This window comes from Astatotilapia calliptera, chromosome 15 (assembly GCF_964374335.1).
Source record: "Astatotilapia calliptera chromosome 15, fAstCal68.1, whole genome shotgun sequence".
NCBI lineage: Eukaryota > Metazoa > Chordata > Actinopteri > Cichliformes > Cichlidae > Astatotilapia > Astatotilapia calliptera.
Window position 1 is genome coordinate 13,712,716 of NC_137436.1, and position 25,236 is coordinate 13,737,951.

Genomic DNA, 25,236 nt, shown 5'->3' on the forward strand with positions numbered 1-25,236 from the left:
CCCTCAGAGATCAAGTGTCTCTGTGTGTTATTAATGGCTGTTGTCAGCGCCCACATACTACAATTCTGCATTGCATTAATCTGAAGAGACACAGGGTCATTCTGGGTAATGTGGTTCTCGTTTTTTTTCTGTGCTGCTGCTCACTCTCCTGGAAGACTGACATGGGCAGCACCTGGAGGACTAAGGCAGAACAGTAAGCTATTGATTTCTGAATTAACTTGACAGGTTACAAAGCACTCTCTGAACTCTGAGCAGCACTGCTGCTTTTTGTAGATCACCTGGTACTTCTTTCTTACTGGACATTGTTTTTTGGTTGGTTTTAAGAATTGTCACATCCATCATCACACAAAACATGCACCAGTGGAAAATGAAGACAGACACCGACTGTACCTGTACCTGTGCTGTCGTCATAGACCACGGTGACTGTTCTCCACTTGAAGAAGTGCACCAGGTCGAGAATGGCTCTGCTAAGGGAGGAGAAGTCAGGGTATAGGCTGACATAGTACGAGTCCCTGTTGTCTGACACCTGATGCTTCCACTTGGTCTGGATGTGGGGCACTCCCAAAGCATTGCAGATGGACTGGACCGCGTTAGCTGACGAGCTGTGTGAGGGGCCAAAAATGGCCGCCACACCTAAGGAAAGCTGGTCACATGCTGACGGGGTAGCAAGGAAAAATAAAACAAAAGAAAACAAAAAGACAGTTAGTTTCATGTTTCGGTTATGCTTTTAAGTTTCACTATATCTCATATTCTCTGCTCAATTTTTTTCTTTTTTTTGTCCACATGTCACCTGAAGCAACCAAAACATAAACAGAACCGGTGCTTAATAATTTCCTCAGCCCAGCGGATAATCTTAATTCCGACTGTGGAATTTTCTTTTATAGCCGCTAGCGGTTCGGAGCGTTGTTTATACAAGCTGGACCTCTGTTTGAGTAGGAAGGAGAACATCTTTCACACTGTTCCACTGTGGTTGTGATTGATGTGGGCAAACAAAGAGAGGGGGAAAAAATAAGATGGGAACACTCGGGGAAAAAAAAAGCAAATTAATAAGCCTCGCAACTGTGAGGACTTCACAAGGTATCTTTGGTCATTTTTCTCCCCTTCGTTAGCTCAACTCTCTTTAAACTCTGTCAATTAGTAGCCCATTTTAACAAATAAATGTCAAGTCGTTTGTGGATGTAAACTGCATTAGTGGTTAGATGGGGCGAATAACAGAAAATATTCTACGATGTACTCTGTGGTTTTATCTCGAATCACTGCCCGGTTTACACGTTCATAATAATAATAATGATGCAATAATCTTCTTTACTGTGAGCAGTAAATTGAGATTTCAGACACCATGAACACAAATGCTTGTCCATCATCAGCGACCAACAGGGCAGGTTTTAGGTTTCCTTTACAAAAGGTTAATGCATTACACATGGGCTTTACAGCATAAAAATACAAGCTATACATGGACATTACTTTTATCCTTTTAACTGATAAAACATGAATCGATTTGACACTCAAATAGGAAAGTAAAGTGTGCAGCGTTTGTCTGAATGGCTACCTGTAAAATACTAATTCATGTAAGAACAAAAAGCACTCACAGTGAGATTCAGCTAAACGTCCTTTCCATTCCTCTTGACTCACCTTTCCGGGAAGCCTCAAAGCTGTCAAAGATGTTTATTCTCTGGATGTCATAGGTCAGCGTGGTGTTGGGGAGCAATGTGCGGTTCCTGTTGATTGTGTTCAAGGCAAATTTAAAGGCTAGTTCCTCTGCTCCCGAGGGGCCGCTCTCAATGGATTCAAATATTCCTCCTGAGGGATAAAAAGCAGGAGAGAACAAGACGTTTGAATGGCGAGTCCAGCCTCCTATAATTGCCATAGATTCCTTAACACAAGAAACCTTCAAGTAAATGATGGATATGATGCAGGCAATTACAGCTCAAGCAGTGCATCATTTTTTAAGTATTTGTACTCATATTATTGATGCTGCTGTGTTCAATGCTTTTCACAGCTCAGTTTCATGCTGACATGAAACAGATTTACAATGCGGAGTAGGCATTTGGATCCCTGCTGATTTGCATTCTGTGGCAGTCGTCGGCGTAATTATAGGCAATTAGTTGCATTGGGAGGTGAGTTCAGGGGTGGTTGCCCTTCTTTAACTCCCTCGCTCAGCCTTGACAGAAAGGTTCACTCTACCAGTTGTCCCATTGATTTAAATGATTCTCAAATGAGATGCGAGCAAAGAAAGCCGGGCAAGAGCAGAGGGAAATTAAAGTGAAAAGGTAGACGAGAGAATAAGAGCCACGGGGGAAATCAGAAACATATTTAAAGTGGGTATAAATAGAGGCAAGTCAGAAAGACAGATAACGAGAAGGTCAATCAAATCAGAAATTAAGATGCCATTGGGGCATTTTTAACAATACTAATTAAAAACATATGAACCTAACTGTATATCTCACTGTTTACTCGGTTGGTTCTGTTGCTGTCTGGCAAATCTTGTTACCTTTTTGGTGTCTGTAACTGATGAAATAAAAACTTTTACATAACCAGACACTATAATTACTGCTGCAAAGAAAGGTGTTGTCAGTTTAAAATAGCATCCTTCAGAACTGTCAGTTATTCTGAGCACAACAGGGACAATTAATGCTCCAGCTGGTCTATTTATGCACTTCAGGATCCGAGACAAAGAATATCAATGTTTAAAGTGAGCCACTACAAATGTGTCTTGTTTTCTGATTATGTCAAGCATAATTTATCTGCATGTATTTACACTGGACTTGGTATGCTTTCTCCTATTTTCTGTCTTTGGGATCCTTTTGAAATTGTAGATGGTCCCACAGGTGATGCAAGTCTGCTATAAACACCCATCTCACACAAGTCTTGGATCTTTAGGATGTCAATTAGAGCAGCTATCCCTACAGTAGTTGCTCTGGCTTTGACCCAACCTTCTGTTTGCAAGCCATTTCGAGGAACGCTGGCTTAAAGGAAGAGGAGCTTGATTCACAAAGTGGATAAACTAAGGGAATGCACCAAAGAGGAGAATAAAAAAGGATCATTTTGAACTTTGAATCATAGGAAGTTTTAAAATGTTTTCCTGGAATTGGGTATAAAAAATTGCACCAAATTTGCATGTTCTGTTTTGTTTTGTTTTTAATGGGTTTTAGGAACATTTATGAAAATATATCAGTGTTCACATCATCTAATCCACAAGCCAGCCACTCAGCACATATGCAATTTCAGGTGTAACTGGGGTCAGAGAGAATTTTCACACATCCATCAACAGGATGAGGTAAAACCGCGTGAAAGGGGGTCTGATATGCAGCATTATGTAGCATATTACTCTGTGTTTGCATGTATAAATATGGACACTTGCTTTTAATGTGTTTTTATCCCAACTGCAAAGCACTTTGTCACTGTGTGTTGTTTTTTTAAGTGCTATACATATACAGTTATTATTCTTCTTAATATATTAAATCACACCAACAATATTTGAATGTGAAACAGCTTTGGAGTTAATCAGCCACTTTCAGCTATGAAAATAAAAACATAGGAAGACAACACATTTCAACAGCTGATACACCTTTGAAAGTGGTCTAAATCCCATGAAGGCTATACAAAAATCAAACTTAAAAGAGAATGCATGAGGGGGGAAAGATGAAAGGGTGTTGTGAAAGGAGCTCTGAGAAACACTCCAGAAGACGAGAGCAGAGTTCACGAGTCCTTCTATGGATCCCATCCTCTTGGAGGACAGAGAGTCAGTTTGACTGAATCCAAAATGAAAAACTTTAAAGCCTGTTTATTGATTCAATTATACGGAGCAAAGGGGGAAGTAAAACTGAAAGAGTGGCACATTTTTTGAAAGAGTACAGAAAGAAAGAGGGCTTTACAGTAACAGATAGCGGCTATAAATAGCATCTGGCCATGGCAGCCAGTGATAGAAAATGAGAGCAGGAGGGCAAAGAAGATGTCATTAACCCGGGGAAGGGAGCTTTGTCACTGTCACCACAGTACAGCCGTATATTGGGGGTTCTTACTTTATTTTATGGAATTTTCATTTATATATAGCCCAGTCCAGCATTGCAGTTTGTGATAAGAGATATGTACAAAGTTAAGAAGGCAATGAAGCACACATTCTGAGCGTCACTGTGTCACTCAGTGAGCTGAGTTAATGATTTTTTCATGTGTAAATCCTCCTCCTATACAGCGATGTGATGCGAACATGTTGCTATTCATGGCTTTTCATTTTACTGAAATGACACATTAATCTTCAAAGGAGCGAATACCCAAAAATCACCATTAAAGATGATAGAAATCATGTCAGTCTGACCTAATAGATAATTATTACAGTATAGCCCTGAGGGAGCAGGCTGAGCTCCACTGGGCTGTTGAAAATTAGCATAAGGACTTTAGGTTATGCACATCTGATTTCCCTGGCAAGCTGTATGTCTTGGGCATGCTGGTTTGATAGAAATCATGTACCTTAAGAACTCAGAGAAGAAACATTAAATAAAAGTCTGCAGAGGATAACATAAAATATTTACAGTTAAATTTCAAAATGCTAATAAATGGAATAGCAGTGGTTATCGTTTGCGTTAGTGCTCCTTTGAATCTAATGTGCTACATGAATCCTTGGTTTTCATTTGCACTATTGATTATAGAGACTAATCCATCTCGTGCTCCTTCCCAAAGTAGATGTTATGCATCTTTCAAGAGACATAAGTGACATTAAAACCCATACGAGTTAATGTATATTTACCTTGTTTAAAGTCTAATAACACTCTACCTATTATATTTGCATTTATCTTCTCCTTTCTCTTGTTTTTGTGGTCCGTGTGACTGCAGGTGTGTGAGTTGCAGCTGAGATAATCAGCCTGTGTGTGTGCGTGTGTGTGTGCATGTAAGAATTATAGAGCTTCCATCACTGGGATTGGTTTGAATTATGGTGCAAATGAAAGCTCTGAGTGAGTTATGAGCTGGATAATCACTCTGACGAGAAAACAGGGCCCGCTGATCGGAGTGTTTCAGTGTGCCTGGATATGTGTGTGCCTGTGTGTCACTGAAAGAAAGAGAGAAAGACTGAGCGGAAAGTCAAGACCAAAGCGTAATGCGGGAGGGTGTCTGTATACTTTCCTCCCTTTTAATGTTTTATCACTGTTAATGAAGTGTATTTTGGATTACAATTCATGCAATAACTTTCTCACTGGCTTAATATCTCTCAGAAGTTAAGTTTGTTCTAAATTAACTTCTGTACACAGAAAAAGTACATCTCTGAAGGGCATACTTGAAAAACACTAGTAACAGACAACCTTGAAAATCACATTCAGTAAAGTCTATCTGCTGATCACATGCTGTTTGGAACAAAGATTAAAGCTAAGACTTTTTTTTTTATTACTTTGTTGAATTGTGAACACTTGCGAAGCATTGCAAACTGTGAATGAAAATACATTTAGCACAATTAGCTCTCTCTACTGAAGGATGCTCTTGTACAATGAGAGATGGGAGTTAGATATGTTGCCATGGCGACTCATGCAGCTATGCTATGGCTGAGAGGCACCGGCACTTTTGGCATGTGAGGAGCTGATTGGTGGAGGAAGGGCATTGTGATAGTGTGTACGACCTGTCTCTGTGACTAATGACCAGCAGTGCAGCTGCAGGATGGCAGTGGGCAGTCGGGTGGCTGCCATGGCAACATGCGAGCAACCGCGTTGCTAAGGCAAATGGCCCAGGTATGCGCATGAAAGCCTTCAGTCTGGCTGCAAGACCTCCACCCACCACACCCCAACATCTACCACACCCTAACCCGCTGGCCCGTTTCTTCCTTCCTCCATCTTTCAGCCAGAGAGGATCAGTGCAACAGGCAGGAGGCAAAAGTGATGGAAACGCTCCATAAATATCCCTGAAATTCCCAGTGGGAGCGCACCCTGACATGTTTGGCGGTGAATGGGACATGATGCATGAAGGCCTGCAGAGATTCGCCGCCCCTGGTCGTTAATCTGAAGCTCCCCTTCTTAGAGCTGATGACTGACCTTCCTATGCCACACAAGAGCCAATTCTATCTCGACCTGAAGATCCCTGAAAATCTGACCAGCACACAGGATGCTCAAACTCTGCTGGAAGCGCTCTCGTGTTATGACAGCCAATCATACAAAAAATCTTCTGCAGTCTGTACAAAAATTATAACTATTTGGATCACTGCAGGATGTTGGCTTATTTGTCAAATACTTCTTGTAAATATTCATTGCTTTTGGAGGTGTGACATTCTTCACTATTTTAGTCTGTGTGCACGATAAGACATGCATGCTGTGTTTAAACATTTTGTAGCCAAGACTATACATGCCAATGCATTGTTTGGCAACTACATCCTTTATGGTCTTATTATCTTGATGAGCATTAATACTGAAAGAGCAAGACAGAGGAAACTGTAAAACTAGCAAATAAAACAATATTGTGTTTAGAAAGATGCTCAATACATTTTTGGTTGTGTCTAGTGAGCCCAAGAGTAGCACTTTAGAGTGTGATGCAGGCAACATGTGAAATGTAGCTGAGGAACAAATGAGGAAGGAATCAGCAGCGACCTGATAATTAACGGGCTGTTAATGAGCAGCTCCTAAATATAACTCCGAATCAAGGACTGGATGATGAGGGGTTGCCAGAGATTGATAAGTCAATACGTTTAGGTGAATCAAAATAACTGCGACGTTCGTCACTGGTGGCACAAAATCAGGAATGCACATTTGCTGCAAAAGTACCAAGCATAGTTAAAACAGAATATGATATGCAGCATGAAAAATAAGGGAAAAAAACAAGTACTACCAATCAATAAAAAACAAATCTATAATCAGCTAACCCGTTCGAAGCTGAAGATGAAACCCATAGGAGCTATTGTGTGTGAACAACAGTTTTTATCTAGCTTGTCTGGCTTGTTGCTGTTTTCTCCAGAATAGAATCACTCCTGTCACCTTAAAGCCTCTTGACACTGGGCTGGACTGTCACCTGCCACTGCTGGATGCTAAGACTCAGAGTGAGTCACACACTTGAACATACAAGTGCAAACAGACACAATCACGCACTTCGAAGATTGAAACTAAACAAAGCTGTCATGCAAGAATCCACTGAGTACAAGGAAAATGTGGCTGATGAGAGAATTTATAGCTCCCGCCTGCAGCATTTAAAGATGCCTAACTTGAGCTGAACTCAGAGTAATAATGAGCTTATCCATTGCAAAAAGATCAATTTCATCAATCTCTTATAATGAGCACATACTGTCTTCAATTAGAATGTGTGCCATGGCCCTCATCCCTGACCCGGCTCCAAGTGGGAAACCAGTGATCATATAACATGTATTAATTCCAGGCGCTGGCAACAGATGTGCTAATTTGCTAGGCTCTCTCTATTCATAATAATGTGCCAGCTCCCTCCTCAAAGTATGTGCTAATTTGCAAGGGCTTATTGTGGATGTGCTAAACTACCGGCTGACATTTTGTGTGCTAATTTGTCAAGCAGGGACCCCTTTTGGTACTAATTGTGCCAAACTGTGAGTACACTTCCACAGGCCTTGAATTGCTGAATTCCTAAATGACTTCTGTCTGCTAGCGGTTTCCAGCCTCTTCACTGCTCTCGAATTGTGAAAGCAACTGAAAAGAAATACCAACTACTGTGAAAATAAGATGTATAAGCACTAAGTGCTCACACTCGCCTGCACACATAGGCATATAAGGGTGCACACACACATTCTGACTATTCACAGAAAATATGTGCCTGCACTTGAGATTGCACAACCTCCCTAAAGAAACACGTTCTGTGGTTGTTTTGCTGTATGACCAAACACGCTCACATAGATACATGCTACAAAGCTTGTTAAAAAGCTCCTTATAAACCCATAAAAAGGTCACAAAGGAGTTTAATACTAATAAGGGTTACTTTATTTTTTTAAAATTGCTTTAAAATTTCAGTTAGTATCACAAATCTGTTTCCCACATTGCACACTGCACACCCCCAGTGAGAATCTCTTCCCAAACAGGCATGCAGAGAAATCATTTTTTACCCCAAAATGATTTATTAACATTACAGAAGAAGTGGAGATAATTACATTTTGGGCTACATTAATATTTTATATATTATCAGAACTGTATGTATATTAGAACGTATTAAAAATGGTTTAAAACAATCTAATGACAATTCCCTATTTTCCATGGGGGTGGTTAGATGAGAGGTATTTTAGAAAATATCTGCTGACACTTCTGCTACACACAAATCATCAGAGGTACACAACAAAAGACATTATGGTTGTTGTAATATGAGATGTACACAGGTGGTAACACCTTTGAGCTCTTGCTGAGGCATCATTCAGTGGTGCCTCGGGAAGAGGAGTCATTTTCACTCTTCGCAGGCAAATAGCTTTCAGTTGTCTTTATGTTGTTTCTCTGTGGGGAACATTGAAAGGCTTTTTTTTTTCTCGCCTCTGTGACAGATACAGAAACTGGGAGTTTATTGGGTGACAGGCAACAGTGCTTTGGATTAAATTGGGCTTCTACGTTTTCTTATGTACATGATCACATCTTCCTCTTTTTCTGCCATTGGAGTCAGTTCTGTCATGGCAAAACATTGTGAAACTCACCATCCTGACTGGGAACTGTCTACTATCTTAACGTCTGTGCTTTGAGGGCCATGAACAAGCCAAAGTTGGAGGTGCACTTATGCACATAACTTTGGTTACCTATGCTAAATTGACAAAATATGGTCACTGGTCTCCTTGGATCAAGTAGAGGATTTTTTTTTCAAATCCTTTTTTTTTTTAAATGGAGTATCTGGATTTAAACATTACATTACCAAAGCATTACAGCCAATCAAAATCTGTAAAGATATGTAGGGATGCACCAATGAGAAGCTTTAATTACACTGGTAATTTTCTTTTGTAACTTTTCATTGGCTTGTGTAATTTAGCATTTCACTAATGAATACCAATTCAGTAAATTTACATTCTTTGACGTACTTATTTGTCGTATTTTATTTTATTATATTTTATAAAGTTTGCAAAGCAATCTTCACGTTGAGCTCGGATGCTGCCTTACATATAAAAGATTCCCGGCCTCACAGTGAGGAGAAAAGCTTACTAATTTAACACTGGTTCCGGAGCAGTACGTGGTATCAGCAGCTACCTGAAGCCAAGGTTTCTGTATCGTATCAGAAATGGAAAAAATCGGAGCAGTACATCCCAAGAAAGAAGATCATATCTCAGCAAGTGTGTTAACACCAAACTTGGTGTACAGACTCGGCAACCCTTACCAAGGTTGTGAAAACTATGTCTCGGTGAGGTGCTTGGCCCCCTCATTGCTGCAGCATGATTTTTTAATGCATTCTTCCCACCTGCCCAACTGTTCCAGGGTATACCATGAAATATTCACGATACTATGGAAATAAGATTTATTTATTTATTTGTGGGGAAAAAAAAGTCTATGTGCATTGTTTCCACATTTTGTGGTGAGGTATGTAAATGTCTTTGGTTCATCATCATCAGAACAAATATACACTTTGCAGTTGTGATGTACTTTATATTACAGCTGCAGCATTGTATTTTTATTCTGTATTTTAGAGGGGGGTAAAACAAAAAGTCTTATTTGACTAATGCACATGCATTTGGGGAAAAATACAGTGGCTTTCACACACTGTAGGTTTTATGAGCCTTAGAGCTCTCAGACTTCCCATCTGAATTCCATGTATAAACATGAGCATTCCTAAAACTGCAGTCACAAGGTTATGCAGTTCACGTAAATAATACAAATCTCAAAAGTGCAGTCAGACACTTTTTCTGCCCACACAGAAAATATGTGATTTGTGTCTAATATACAGGCCATAGGGACTGAGCAGCGCAACTTATTTAATAGAATGTTTCCTGCTGCTTCATGCCTCACCTGTCTTTGCCATTTCTCTTCGTATGCCTCATCTTTTTCTCTACTCTATGAAACAAACCCACACAAACACACACACAGGGTCTTTCTCACTCCCTCAGACTAGAGTACATCTCATGGTGGCCTCGGCAGGTGACAGATGGCGACCTCACAGCACTGCTCACTGTAAACTGAGTTTTAATCAAGCCTAAGCACGTGTGAGAGATGCTAATTATCCACTGCAGGCTAAAGGAGTCCAGCCTGGAGAACATTGTGACCATGCATGTGCATCCTTGGTTTATATTAATTTTCCCCACTGTGATAATATCGCCATTTACGGCATCGCAACTGGGAAGCGTAATGCAGGATGGATTTGGTGTGTTGAGCATCCCTGGATACTTCAGCCCTCAAGCTGTATCACTCAACAAAATAAATATAGATAAGAACTTGACTAACAGTAATCTCACAGTCTTAAAAGTTAAGCATAGGGATTTCTAACTGTCTCCAGCATACTTGCCAAAAAGCAGGGTGTTAAGACACTCATCTCACTATCGCACCATTTCTTAACATTTCATTTCAGGCGCTAAAAACACTCCGATATAGGGAGAATATTTTAACAGGATAGCCTTAACTTACAACACATATAACATTTATCATATGTATCCAGCCCTGGTGCAGAGCCAAAAAGAAGTTCAATTTATAATGCTGCAATTAAGTCTCGGCAAATTATATGAGAGTCTATTGTCCTCCTTGCTCCTTTTGCTGCACTCATTCTAATTCGCACTGTTCTCTTGTTCATCAAAATGGCCCTGTATTACACCCTTACCAATGTAATTTTGAACAAAATGGCTAGTAAATTAGACTTTCTTTCTTGTAGAAGGGCAGATGTTATCTCCCGTTAGAGGCAAAGGTCAAGAATTAATTCAGGAGGCAGCTCTTTAATTCTAACAGTTGGGCTTTCACAGGGCGATGGAGAAGGGTAGAAAAATGAGCCCGTTCGCTGGATTTACTGAATCTAATTATAATAATTTTTAATCTTCATAAATTTAGAGATCTTTGCAAAGAAGGGCATTATTGTTTTCAGGGAGATAATGACATGGATGCCTGGAAACTTTAACAAGCCAAAAAGATATTGAGGGAAAAAAAGAAAGAAAAACATATGTGCAGTGGATAAGTGGATAAGATTGCATTAACAGCACTAACAGCTAGTGGGTTGCAATGCGTTAAAACAAGAGTGTTTTTCCTCTGCAGTAAATCTATATTAGTTAACCAGAGCTATTTCTGCTGTGAAAATGAAATGGAGAGTGTAGAGGTAATAATGATAGCATATGCTCTATATGTTGGGCACAATTTAAATGGTGATAAAAGCCCAAATACAATGTTCCTTTTCCAGACTGGGTGTACGAAAATGAAAATATTCGACTGAAAAGGTATTCCTTGCTTTGAAATTGAGATTTCGACTTTGTATGCCAAAGTACGGGGATTTTCATCATTGTGTGCAAGGACGCTGAGATCAGGAGACAGGGAGAAGTAAGGTTTGATCGCAGTGAGACAGAACAAAGTAGAGGAATGACAAGCAGACAAGCTGAAAGCCAAAGGGGAAACAAAGACGACATGGAGAGGAAGGGCAGTGAAGGACAAAGGCAAAGAAATGGAGAAAATAAGAGGAAAATGGACAGAAAAGTCTATTTTCTGGATATTAATTCGATGCTGAAAGTGCACCTCAGCATGATACTGTCTCCTCACAGCCCATCAGATTGGTTTAGAAAACAGCAGGCCATTATGTCTAAAGTCAGAGCTAGATGCAGGTAGATGGGTGTGCTGTCAAACAAGCAAAAAGAGGAATTTTGACTTGGGAAGAAAAGAGAGAGACAGAAGAAGAGAGAGCTGGGTGGGGCACAGAAAAAATAGATGAGGGAAGGAAACGAAGAGGGAGAAATTGAGAATAAAAGAGGTCACCGGAGGCAGATAAAAGACACTCAATTAAACGACTGAATGGATGGTGCATTAGACCCGAACGGACACCTGCACCCCTCCTCTCTCCCTCAGCCACAGGGCAGGAAAATGTCAGCTCCTAGTTTGGGTTCATCAGCCTCCCATCAGCCACTGTTGTACACAAGCTAGCTGATAATCAGAGCTACAGGTACACTTTGCTGCAAAGGTGTGTCAATTTGTCTTGCTTGTTCTGCAAACACAGGCAGCTGCGCAGTAGCAAAGAGAGAAAGAAATGAAAGAGACTCGCACACTGACTTTAGCAGGAAAATAGCCAGAGGGCAAGTGATAAAAAAAAGCAGATTAAAAAGCAAAGCTCCTCCAATATGTGCAGTTGTGTAGTTTTTCAAACTAAATAAGAAAACATCTTTTCAGGATAAAAGCAAAAAGGCTAAAGAGGTGAAATGGGTGAAAAATGAAGGCTCCTGCTTTAATCTTTCTCCTGATCTGCTGCTTCTTATTTTTTAAGGTAATTTCACCATTTCCCACATTCAATCGAACTCTGTTGGGTAGCAAATTCAGGGTTCTTTGTCATTTTTAAAAAGCTGTGGGTATATCTCATGGGAAGCTGTGTAAGAGAAATGGAAGCAATTGGCTTCATTATGTCTCTTCAGGCTCTTAAAATAAATTGTGCAAGATGGGAATATCAAACCAAGCCTATTCCAGTCCACTGTTATGTTTGGAGAAGGGCCAGATTTAGTAGGTCATTTCAATTGGATTGTCTCTGAGCGTGGATGACAAACAGCAGAACACAATCAAAACCTACTGCAGCCAAGCCAGGTAGCATTAAAGCCTTATCTTATCTTATTAAAGCTTCAAAAAATGCTTTTGCAAACTCTGTGGTTTATTTTGCTTTATTTAATAATTCTTAGGCTTTCCTATACTGTTGCGGTTTTTTCCCCCCCTCACATATGTCTAATCTCATCTTTTCATTCAAAACTGTCATCAAAACAACATCAGAAAGCTACCCAAACACTTACAAACCCTCTGAGTGAAAGCAGAGAAAAAATAAATTCAACATTGCAGGGGGAGGCATTTTGCATAGCCCTTGTGCAGCCTTGACAATGGAGCGTCATGCTGGTTCAAAGAACATGATTTTAAGTAAGCCTGCCTCAATATGTCCTCCCACAGAGCCCATTTCCCCCTGTGTCCTTGGTTCACACAGAGAAATGTTCATACATCTGACATTCTATGCTGTCAATGGGAGCCCGAATTTTGCTTTCTCTCCTTCAACCCATAGCTCTGCTCCTTCTTTTATTCCTTTATTCAGCTGGCTGGAAATGAAGGTGAATCACCACATCCTGACCTGTTCGGTGCCTTGCATCATAGCCAACACAGCCGGAGGGCTTTCTGCAATCAATTGACTTCAGAATCCCATGTAGTTTGGACATCAATGCTATCGTTTATGGCATATATGCCTTCAGAAATGTTTACCTGATCTGTGTGTTTGAAATTCACATCTGACTGCCTCAACTTAAGGCACATCTTTAAAACACTAAAACTATGAGTACATATTGGTAAACAAGCCCTTCAGCAAAAAACAAAAACAAAAAAAACAACCCACGACCAACAAAAGCAATCAGAGACTGTCTTAATGCATTAATCATACAACAAATACACTGTAAACATTTACTAACAATTAGCCCCGTTGCCATCTTACCGTAATAAACAGGTGACAAGCCAGGTTTTATTTTCTTTCTATTAAGCAATCACTTAAAAGGCAATTAGTGCACTTGAGCTAGTATAAAGTTAAAGATCTTGCACCTTTTACCTCCTGTTACAGTAAAACACAAAACATGACATGTTGTTCCTGCTCCTGAGTGGTCTCCTGTGACAACACTGGAAGTACAGCCAGTTCAGAAGTGTGGAACACTTCAAAACCATGTGGTCCTGCTCAAGCTGCTGCTGCTTGTGGCTGTTTAAGTCATTAATTCACAGCACAATGCAATATTAGCACAATCCCTCATATTCTGCTTTGAGCACACATTTGCTTTTTATTTTGTAATATTCATGTTTGTATTCTCACAGATGGTAACCTGTGATACACGGAAAGGGGACATCCGGGATTTGGCACTCCTTATTTGCTATGCTGCCAGTTTTCCTTCCTTTATCAATATTCAACGAAGCAACCCAGCATGCTGATTTTTATTGATTCACACTATTTTATAGTCTATTTGAAGTGGAGACAAACCCAACATGTCCACACGACTGGCTAATGAAAACACATTTTGGGTTTTAGTTCTTCTAAGGAACTACAAGGACATTTGTGTTACCAACCTATTTTCAGTTTTTCACTCCTATAAAAGCTATTTCATGCATATCTGCAGTCCCAGGCAAATTTTCAACTTGCTAATATGATACTGCTGACATTTATTCAGAGATGCAGTGCATGACTCCTGGCCTCCCACTACATTTCCACATACTCTACTGTCCTTTCCGTCTCTCTTCATAGAAGCCATCAAAAAACCGTAATAAAAGACCACAACTGAGAGTGGGCTGAGAGTGGACCGCTCTGAGGCAAACTAATCTATCTTTACTCTGTATACGCCTCAACACTCACTGTTTTTTCATCTCACTCACACTTTACACATACTCTCTCTTTCTCTCTCTTTTCCTCTCTAACAAACACTCTTGTTTTTCTTACACCTCTCAGTGACTTCAAATTTACTTCCAGCTCCCTTGGTGAGATAGCGAGAAGGACAGTCCCACATGTATTAAAAGATGCAAAAGAAAAAAGGAAAAGAAAAAAATTATTCCCTGTGAGTGCTTTCAGCTCCGACCTTCAGTCGGCTCCGAGCCACAGCAGCAACGCAGCAAGACGTGCTGTAGGCTCTTCTCAAGGGACAGTTTCACAGAGCAATTGCACATATAACCTCTAACCCTTTTGATACCCGGCAAAATCCCTGAGTGACAACGACAAAGAGTGACAGACTGTGAATAATGAAAGCCGATACATAAGGCAAGCCTTGCGCTGGGAAGTAAAGGAGCACAGGTCTCAGATTTATTCTGTTTGATTTTCAACAAAAAAATAAATAAATAAAAGCAGACTGTGTTAAAAGAGTCTGTTATGCAAGAAAGGATTACATTGCAAACAAGGTCAATCAGCTAAAGCCTCCTTCAATGTAAATAATCTTTTCAAAAGTTGCTGGTAAACCTCAAAAAAAAAAAAAAAGAAAAGAAAAAAAGAAAAGAAAAAGACTTAATGCTAAGAAAAAAAAAACTAATTTCATACCTCAAAGATATTTGCCATTTCAAAATGGCAAGAAATATGTACCCTGAATTAATCACCATTGAGCCTTTTGTAACTGAGGCATGACAGCAAGACCTTCAAAGACTCTGGACTGTAAACATGTTTTAGAAATCCATCTAGATAGTTCTCTGCTTCAAGCCCATGTGTGGTGCTGCATGCTAATGTAAGACAGATCTCCTCTTTGTTCTTGAAACCCACGGTGGGTATTTTTATACCATGGAAATCATTTGCGAGCAGAGATAGTTTCATATTTCTATAAGCTTTGATTGGGTCAAGTGACACGTGAATATTTTAAGCAGCTTTGTGCCCATTTTAAATATGTTTGCTGTGAACATGCTGGCAGTGGGCCAGGGCACAGGGTGTTAGCCATAATTCCTGCAATCCTAAACTAAACTCCAGCATGCTGATAATTCAGGCTGGCAGAAAGCAAAAGCAAATAAAGTCAATTAACCACAAACTCCCATTGAATGTGTTCCCTCTATCCTTGCTCGTTTTCAACAACCTTCTAATTTTACCACCACGAGGGGATAAAGCGGTTTAAATATTAGACACCCAAAAGAGAGCCTATATTCTGGCACAGCATTGTGGAAGGAGTTAGATAAACTTCTCTTCTACCCGAGGGGATTGTGTCTTTTGCCAGTGGACTGAGAAAAAAAAGCTTGATTTCCTTTCCAAAATGAAAAAGAATGTTGTGTTTTAGTCATAAATATTCCCACACGTCTGTACTGGGGAAATATAAGTATAAGCAGGAAATAAACAAATGAAATGAGTATCTCTGAGTCAACAATGCTTTCAGCAGGAGTTGACAGCCCAGGGACACACTGCATCTGCCAGCGCTGCTTCCAAATGGCAGTGATAAGGTTATCACTCAACCTCACAGTCACAGACCGACTACGGACATCAGAATTAAAAGGCGGTCTCAGTTTCACTGTTGATATTTCTCCAACTGAATTTCTTTATTTTTAGAGTAACATGCGGGTCTGTAAGTCAAAGTCATCTGGGTTGGAATAGCAGATGTGATGACTCACTGCTTGTGTGACAGAACATTTGGGGGCAGCTAAATAGGATCATGCACAAAATGTTATTTGCATGGAAAAAATAAAAAAATAAAATGAGATCCTTCAGGTTATGGGACAGATTTGAAAGAAAACATTGAATTTCCACTTCACTGAATTTTAACAGGCCATCTGTGAGTGAGAAAAACTGAGCTTTAGAAGCGTCTGACACTAAGCTATTTAATTATTTCAGGAAGCTAGTTCAGATGTTTCTACACAATTGGAATTTTATGTATTTTAAGCAGTTGTGTTTCAGATTATATTCAAAACGGGCATTTTGCATATTTATGTGTGCAGCCTTCATTGTAAGGGTGGGAAAAGAAAATTAAACGACAGAAACATTTTGTTCTCTATCCCAAAGACCCTTAGCAACATCAGTAGCTAAAAAAAGTGTAATTCAGTGCTCCCAGAAGGCAAATGTGAAGTAGTAATGAAGAGAGAATCTTTTCTCAAGAGGTTTTTTATTACAACTTGTATGGGCTGGCTCTATTTTCTGCATCTAACTAAATAAATTACCTGTAAGATTTATAAATGAGGAACACTGAACATAATAACTCAACTCAGTATGGGAATGGGCTCAGCATATTTGCCTGCAGCTGGTGGCCTGAACACTGTTTTTCTTTTCCTTTCTCCTCCGACACTTGTCGCTCTACATGGTGAGACTGGAGCTATGAATGCAAAAGGTTGACTATGCCGTAGTGTTACAGTGTGTCTTTGTGTAGAGGTCTCAGCCTGACAGGAGAACAGTGGTTTTTACAATGTGAGCCGCCTGTCTGGGCAAAAGGGATCTTGGGGCAGGAAAGGAACAGACGGACCCAGGGGAGCTGACCTCCTCATTTAGCCAGCCTTCTGCAGGAGCAGCTGGGATTATCTGCTGAGTAAGCACATCCTCCAGGACAAGAAATGTACTGGATGGACTCTAATGTCTTTAAAGGGATTTGTAATTCTCCCGTGTGCATGCATGACTGACATGTTGTGTTATTTTTTATATAAGCTGATACATAAATCTCTAATTTAACTATATTTCTCTTTAGGAAACTCGGCTCTTTCAGAAGCAAATACAGACACATGAACTTATTTTTCTAAGGAGAATGAATTACAGTGCAGAAAATGGAGCCATTTTACAATAGAGCGTGTGTGGCGCTTGAATGACAGATATTATAGTGCATAAAAAAACAAACAAAAAAACAAAAAACAAAGACTAAGTCGTTTATAGAAGGTGTATCAGTGTGTTGTGAAAAGGAAGAGTTGTTCAGCAACAGGCGGCCGTGCTGCCAAGTCCGTGCGACTAAACAAGCGCTTGTTCAGGACCACGGACAGAGCCCCGGCTCGTAGACGCGTGCCAGGCGCTCTGACTGTCACTTCCACCAGAAGAAGGAGAAAATATCAAGCATGGGTTCACCCAGGGCAAAAGATCTCAGTGACACGAAACACCTCTTATCTTACATGGTTCTGTCTGTCTTGCTGATACCAGATGCCTTACAGATCCAGCTTGTTAGCACAGGCGACATCTTTGGTATGGGGAGGTACACGTCTAACCTTTGCACTGATAAAACACGCACACACGAACAATAAATATGCATAAAGCGGTAACCATGGTCAGAATGATATCTGGATTTTGTCTCTTGGGAATGTTCGATATCATTTGCCGCCTTGAAAACTTTGCTATTAGCCAGTGCAAGGACTTTACCGTCCTCCGAGGATTACTGAATAGACGCCCGGCGTCTGTCAGGGAACACGCGAGACGGGAAATCGCGCGTCTTGCTGAGGAAGAAGCAGGAAGACAAGCACATCCCGTTGCCATAGCGGCGGCTCTTGCGGACGCGGCCTGACTCTTAAACAGGACCCTCAGGAGAACTGGGGATTGTAAGGATGTGTTGTCAACACTTGATGACATCCGCTGTCGTGGCGGCTCCCCTGTCACTCCAAGATGTTCTCTGTAAATGCAACAGAGAGCGGCAGAAAGAGCCACCCTGAGACGGATCTAATTAAGCATCAGAGGAAGCCACGGGAGGCTGCGATTTAGTGACTTTCAGACAGGAACACGGGCGTTAATGGCACTGTTTTGAAGTTATGTACCGGGGAAAATTCGCCGTAGTGGCAAGTGTTGAAGAATTACTTCTTTAATCCTTTTAAAGTGTCTAATTAACTCACCAGGATATTTTTTAAAGGAGTGCCTCAACTTTTAGACTACCGAATTACACAGCTAATCTGAGACACAGTGTTGGGTAAGGGCACATCCAGTGAGCACTGGAAACAAGCAAGTATCTGTTTAAACGGCAACAACCGTGTGAATTAAGCAAAATCATGGGAATTCCCTGATGGGAAGCTCTTCGCTCTGATTTCGGATATAAAGCAGCCCGTTGCCCGGCGCATTGATCGACACTTTTCACAGATCAATAATTGATCCACTCTCGGAAAGCAAGCTAATGGTTACATGTAAACATTCACTGCAGAGGATGTGCTGGAGAGTCAGCAGTTTAAAAGACCTACGGGATGATTCAGGATGCAGGGTGAGGAGATTTAAGCGGCGGCTCTGGTGGTGAGCTTCATAGCCGTGAACTGTTGCATAGACTACTCCTGCCTTTAAGCGTCCAGAGTTACTGTAACGGTGATTTCAAGTTCACTGGAAAGCGTCATTCGTCGCTGATCGTATGAAGCACTAAGTAAAACCCCACGAAGACACTGTTACGAAATACAGTGACATTATAAAGGCACACTATGAAATATTCGCCGGGCTAAACGCTATTTTAAAAGTGCAGACGATATTATTTGCAAACTCTTAACGGAAAACGTGACAAAAGTGGGACAAAAATATCTCCACAGCCTGCATCCCGCCAATGTGTCGTGCCGCTGTGGCCAATCTTATGAGTAGTTGTTGTGATTAGACATCGTAACGTCGATGATACATTGTTATAAACAGATTACTTACCAAATCTTAAAACGTGTGGCATCCCGCGAGAGTAACCAAGAAACAGCAGCAGAAGCGGGATCAGCCTGAGGTTGGACCTGAAAGCAAGACTGGTTATCATCAGATGATGGGAGGTAATCTTCATGTTGTTTTAAAAAAATGCACAGTGGTTATTCCCCTCGGTGCGCGGGTTCGATTCCCTCGTAATTCTTCTACGGTTGTTGGGCAAGGCAGGGTAACGGCGGCCCTGGATGCGCAAGATCACGGCATGGTCACTTGCGCTTTCCCTAAATCCATTAGCAGTCCCGGCATGATTCCTTCCCCTTCCCGTTCTCCTCTTCCTTCTTCACTGCGCCAAGAAACAGCAATCCTCGGGGTCGCGGGACGGCGGGACATCCATGTCGAAGGGTACGGATCCAGTGGGGAGGAGGGAGCCCAAGCATGGGCTATAGGTGAGGAACTGGAGTGGGTTGGAAAGGAGCTAGACAGCGCCAAGCAGAGGATACAGCAGCGATATGCACCCCCCTATGAGGCGCTCTGGGTTCCTTGCGCTCCCATTATACTGCACTGCTGCACAGGCTCTGACGTCGAGCCAAGGTTAGTATTGTGAACGCGCAACAGAGAGCGAGAGAGAGTGAGCGCGACTGAGAGAGAAGGGGAGAAAGGGGAGATGGAGATAGACTACAGATAGAAAGACGGAGAGACATGCCGAGCAGGGAGGAGAGAAATAGAGCGAGGGATGGAATGGCGGAATAAGGGAGAAAAATAATTGAAAGCTAGCAGTGTAAAACTTTAATTCTCTCTTCGTACCACGTTTCTAGGAAGCTGTTTCCCAGTTTCCTCTCATAACTTGCCCACCAAGTTCGCAGGCATTTATAGGTGTGTCTATAAATGTGCAATCGTTAAAGTGCACACGGTAATGGTAGCTAACTTTTGCAACCAGTTCAAATCACTACCAGGTTTGAATGCACCCATGAAGGCAAAGTAAATCTGAGACAGGAGGCTCTGGACTATATAATTATCAAACAAAGTTATGCCACTGATCAAATTAAATTATCTTGTAACCGAAGTGGCATGTGATAAAGGGCAAATGTTAACTCTATTTAACACTCGATTAGTACGTTTCCGCTTGATCTCTCTTCAGCACCACGGCCAGAGACAGTCTAGTCAAAGAAATAAGCAGCAATCTCACTCAGGGTTCAAACAACCAGCAGTGATTTAGCACTTCAGGTATTTTTGCTGAATTCGGCAGATAAAGAAAACACTGTAAAGCTTATACACCGCTCTAAATGGCCATGCACCGTGCACAAGCGATGTGATGTCAGCAGGATAGCTTTGCACTGATCCCCCCCCCCCCCCCACCTCCCCCTTTGCACCCCAGTGGGATATGTGGGCCCACTTTGTGTTTTGTCATTCGTGACTTCCCTTTCAGAAGCTCTTTTACGGGATTTCAAGCATCAACCTTCCGACAATTTTCACCATCATTCCAGAAATGTGGGAGGAGTGGAATGAAAGGAATTAAAATTGGCAGAACAGCAAATCCGTAATATCGACAGAAGCTGCTGAAAGGCACGAATATTTAACCTATGCAAATAACTCCACTTTAGACTTGAAAGCCTTCCAGCAACAGACTGTTCTCAAGTGCGAGCCATCCTCCGAAGTGAAGGTGTGTGCGTCATACACACAAAGACTCCACCGCTGGTTAAATTTCACGGGGAAAGACATCCAATATCTGCTGAGCATATCGCGTTTCTATCTGATTAACGGGTTCAAAAACAGCCTCTATCCTATGCTATGCATTGCACCGAGAAGATGGATATCTGCCGCTCTTGCGTATAGGCCTGTGCTATTGATTTAACACTACATGCACCTTATCAGCATCCGCCCTAAATGGGCAGTTCTTCATGGGCCAGTGCATCAGCTGGAGGTATAGGTAGAACGGCGCACAGCCGCCCAGAAAGGGTGGAGGTCCCATTTAATCCCCACGGAGATGTGAAAGGAGCTCTTTGATGGGCGCCACCAGAGTCCAAGCCTGGATGAACACAGTTATTGTGTGGCTCGAGTGAGTGAATGGCTGGCCTGTGCGCGCGTATGTGTATGTTTGTGCGCGAGTGTGTGGTTAGGGGGGGGGGGACTCTAAAATAAAATTCGCTGGAATATTTATTCATGGCCTTACAGTGTATGACCTTGGCATGCTTTTTTTTTTCAACCTTCACAAATGTCACTGAAATGTTCTTGAAGTGCACTCACATCGCCGTTTATTGTTCTTTTTATTAGACTGTAAAAGTCGTAGTAAATCATGAGCAAATGTGTAGATAAATAAAGGATACTGACACCTACACCCGCCTTTTGTTGAAGTGCGACTCTATTGTACTTTACAAGAATTGCCAAATCCCCAAAACAAATACAAGCACATGCATTTAATAGTGACGAGTGGGCTTTTTTCAGCTAAAGGATCCGCGAATTAATTTACATGGGCTCAAGTAGGTGGTGTGAACACTGACTTTGAGCGTGTGTTGGTTTGCGTGGGTCTGCACACCAGCCCTCTGCAGTGTGAGAATATCAAAGAGAATGGCACTCGTGATGCTACCATCTGGACCATTAGCATAATTATGGAGAAATTCAGGGTTTCCATATAAGTCAGCAGAGCTTCACACAGCATGAAAGGAATGCTTATTGAGCTCCGAGAGAAGACATCAACTGACAGGCACGCTGTTTTCCTTTTAAAATTAAAGCGCCCTCTGGCCTAATACTAAGGCGTTGCAAATGCGTTAAGTCCTCAGGTACCTCCTCACTCAATGCATGCAAATTAATGCAGCAAGAAATGATTGCGACTTAATTTTCTAATCAAGAATCTAAATAATATTTTAAGCCCGAACACAGGGAATGCATGGGCAAACATACAATTTCCACTGCACTAGATTAATGCTTTCTGTGTTGATCTTGATCTTCGTTTTCAATTAGATGTCTCAGGTTAACACCCTTTTTCACTTCCCTGAAAGCCGCTCAGGTGGAGATAACTGTGTGTGAACCAGTTATAAAAGGGGAAAGGAGAAGGGAATATCAAATAATTGCCACATTATGATGTTAAATGACTCTTGCTCCTTTAGCTTGTTGTGACTAATAGGAAAATACCCTTGTGCCATTTGGGAAATGTACTTTCTTCCATCTATGATCAAACCTTGTCATTTTTGAAGAAGACCACAAATTAGATGAGTTTATACACACCCACTCGCTTGTAACCCGTGGAGGGTTCCATATGAGCTGGCTGGTGTGTTTATTCAAACGCCATTCATGCACTGAGTAATGCAAAGGGGACTTTATGCAAAGGAGAGATAACCACTGCTGAAAGCCCTCTGTCATTCTCTCTCTCTTTCTCTCTCTCTCTCTCCCTCGCTTTCTCTCTCCCCCTCTCGCTCTCTCCCGCGCAGGCATAGTGGTGGAAAGATAGCATTGGCGCAGAGAGGGGAAACCATGGAAACGAGAAGCTGATGCACTTTGAATGGTAAGACCTTGAAAGAGAAGACATTCATTCAGTTTAGTAGCCCAGCACTAAAGACTCATCTCTACAGCATTATTTTGAATACCCCAAGTTATTTTAACATGGTTGGCTCCAGAAAGGCAACAATGGTCTCAATTCATCAGCACATTGTTCCGTGATGACTGTAACTAACACTTTGGTGAGCCACACAAGGGCCCCTACAAGGAACACATACTCTTTCTTCATTGGAACTCACAAAGATGATTTGAACCTGTTCTTTTTTTGTCAGCGACAGTAGCACTGAGTTCGCAGTGTACTGTGTTTACATTTCCCATTTGTGGACACTTCCTTTGAGCGCGGGGAAGGCAGCCCTGGTCTATATGTCTTGAGCAGTATTGTCAATGAGGTGGGATCTCAGTGGGGAATACATTCTTCAGAGGCGACAATTAGTCAAGTGAGACAGTAATTAGGACCTCTCTGCACACTGTCACTTCCAGTTAGTGCTGATGGATGCCCACAAATCCCCCCCACGGCAACTAGACTCAGGCAGACTTACTTCTGGTACTGCGCTCTGACTTTATAATGTGACAGCCATCTGTAACTTCTATCTGCCATATTACTTTCAATAATGGCATGGTAATTTACTCAGTGCAACTATAGTTGAGAACTATGGTCAATTTGTGCCCATTGTGGTAATGTGCCATGATAGATCGTCACAAATAACTAAATGCTCTGTACCCTGTAGAATAACTAATGATACAGCAGCTCAGAATAATTTGAAAATCAAATTTGTACTCATCCGCCACTCTATTCAATACCTTTATAGAAACTAAAATTAATGCACCCTAATGAAGTTCGACTGCATGAATTTTCATGCAGTTAGACTGTGTGAGTAGTGCCTTCATGAATTATATATTGTATGCTCAATTTTTGCTCAAAATATTTTAAATAGGCAGCGTTAATTAAATTTTGATTCCATTAAACTGAACTGCACACAGAGCAGTGATCCTGACATTAGCCCGCCTGCCCTGTTGGGTGCACTTCATGAAGGTGATGCGCACCCTAAGGTGTTCAGTTTCAGTCGCAGTTTCGTTCGAATAAGAGACAAAACTGCTGCATGACTAGTTTAACTTTAGAGCATGATCATTTAAAAATGTTATTGTTCAAACTGTCTGGCAAAAACCTGGGAGGCAAGCTTCTTCTATTTGCAGGTAATTGATTGCAAAGGTAGGCGATTTCATAAGTAGCATATGCCATGCATAATATATAATAAACTATTTAATTTAATAAGCTGATAATCATGTAAGGATTATATGAAATGCAAAATCAGTTGTCAAAGGTATCACGTAACAACATAGACAACTGCCAAAGCTATTTGTATGAAGCTAGATAACATTTGTAAACAAAAGCACACAGCACTTGGGTTATAACCCAAAGGCTTGATGATATATTTGAGCCTATTTAAGACACAATTTTATTGTGCAAGTACTGAAGCTAAAACCAAGTAACATTTAATGTCCAATTATGAGTTATATTAAATATTATCTGTGAGTCAACATTAAAGTTATTTCATTATTGGTTAATGAAAATAAAGTAGGCATGAGGAAGTCTCCTTATTTAGTCACAGTAGGTGCTGCAGTGTAGCAGACAGTGCCACTACCCAGTCAGGTTATTATACGCAGGCCATTTAGCGTCTTATTTTGTAACCACTGGACCCCAAAACTGTCTTGGTATAGTATGGATACTTGACTATCTTAGGTGAGAATAGTGGTTCTGTTATTAAATTGATAAAAGAAGCTAACAGCTTAACAATATTTGTAGACACGTGGCAAATTGAAGGAAAAATCAAGTGTCTAATCGATGTGTTAGGTCACCACATGCCACCACCACAGTTTAGGTAGAGCTTCACAGGAGGAATAGAATACCATTTTTCTAAGTCACTGGTGTTTCTATGAAGGTGGTGGAGAGAGGGCTGTCTAACATGTCTGTCCGAAATCACCCTTAAAGCTTTTCACTGAGCTGAGACCTGATGAGGGTGAAGACCACAGCATATGATTCACATCATTTTCCAACTCATCAAACCCTTCTGTTACTCCCCCTCTTATCCTATGAATGAGCACTGTGTCATCCTAGTACAGACCCCTCTTATCAGAATGGAAACGTTTCCTTTCAGGATGAAGGTGATCACTCAGAACAACTTTGTACTGAGTGACTAGTGGACCCCAAACATGTCAGCACGGTGCTCCCTCCAGCATAACAGAATAAGTGAATCACCTCACTGTGGGTTTTAAGCACTCAGGCTTTCCCTTGAATTTGTTACCCGTCCATAAATGCTGAATTACCAGGCACAAAATGGTAGTCTGTGTTAGAAGTTACCCTAATGATGGTGTGATCAATAATAATTATTTGGTGCTGTTCAACCTTAAAAGTAGTTTGAAGAAATGTCAAATACCCAATAAGCACTGAGTGCACCACTCTTAAAGAGTCCTGGTAGAGGTTAAGAAACACATTATCTGGGTCCTTTCGGCTGCGCCCTTATTTCCCAAGGGGTCGCCACAGTGGATGGATATGCATATTTGATTTGGCACAGATGCCTTTCCTGACACAGCTCTCCCATTTATCCAAACTTGGGATTGGCACAAGGAGTATAGTAGCTTAAATCCTCTGAATCT

The 25,236-nt window shown here is 41.2% G+C and overlaps 1 protein-coding gene across 2 annotated transcripts in view; it reads right to left on the reverse strand.

Annotated features, from left to right (window-relative positions):
- The window catches only part of LOC113037170 (glutamate receptor ionotropic, kainate 2-like), a 64,479-nt gene extending 44,718 nt beyond the window's left edge, over nucleotides 1-19,761 (reverse strand). The window contains exons 1-3 of one of the 2 annotated variants that reach the window (XM_026193930.2): nucleotides 19,105-19,761; nucleotides 1,633-1,800; nucleotides 391-654 (exon numbers count right to left, since the gene is read on the reverse strand). In XM_026193930.2, the coding sequence (XP_026049715.1) occupies nucleotides 391-654; nucleotides 1,633-1,800; nucleotides 19,105-19,228 (556 nt within the window). In that variant the 5' untranslated portion in view covers nucleotides 19,229-19,761. The remainder of the gene's footprint in view (nucleotides 1-390; nucleotides 655-1,632; nucleotides 1,801-19,104) is intronic. The other variant, XM_026193931.2, reaches the window with a different exon arrangement.
- Nucleotides 19,762-25,236: the final 5,475 nt, after the last annotated feature.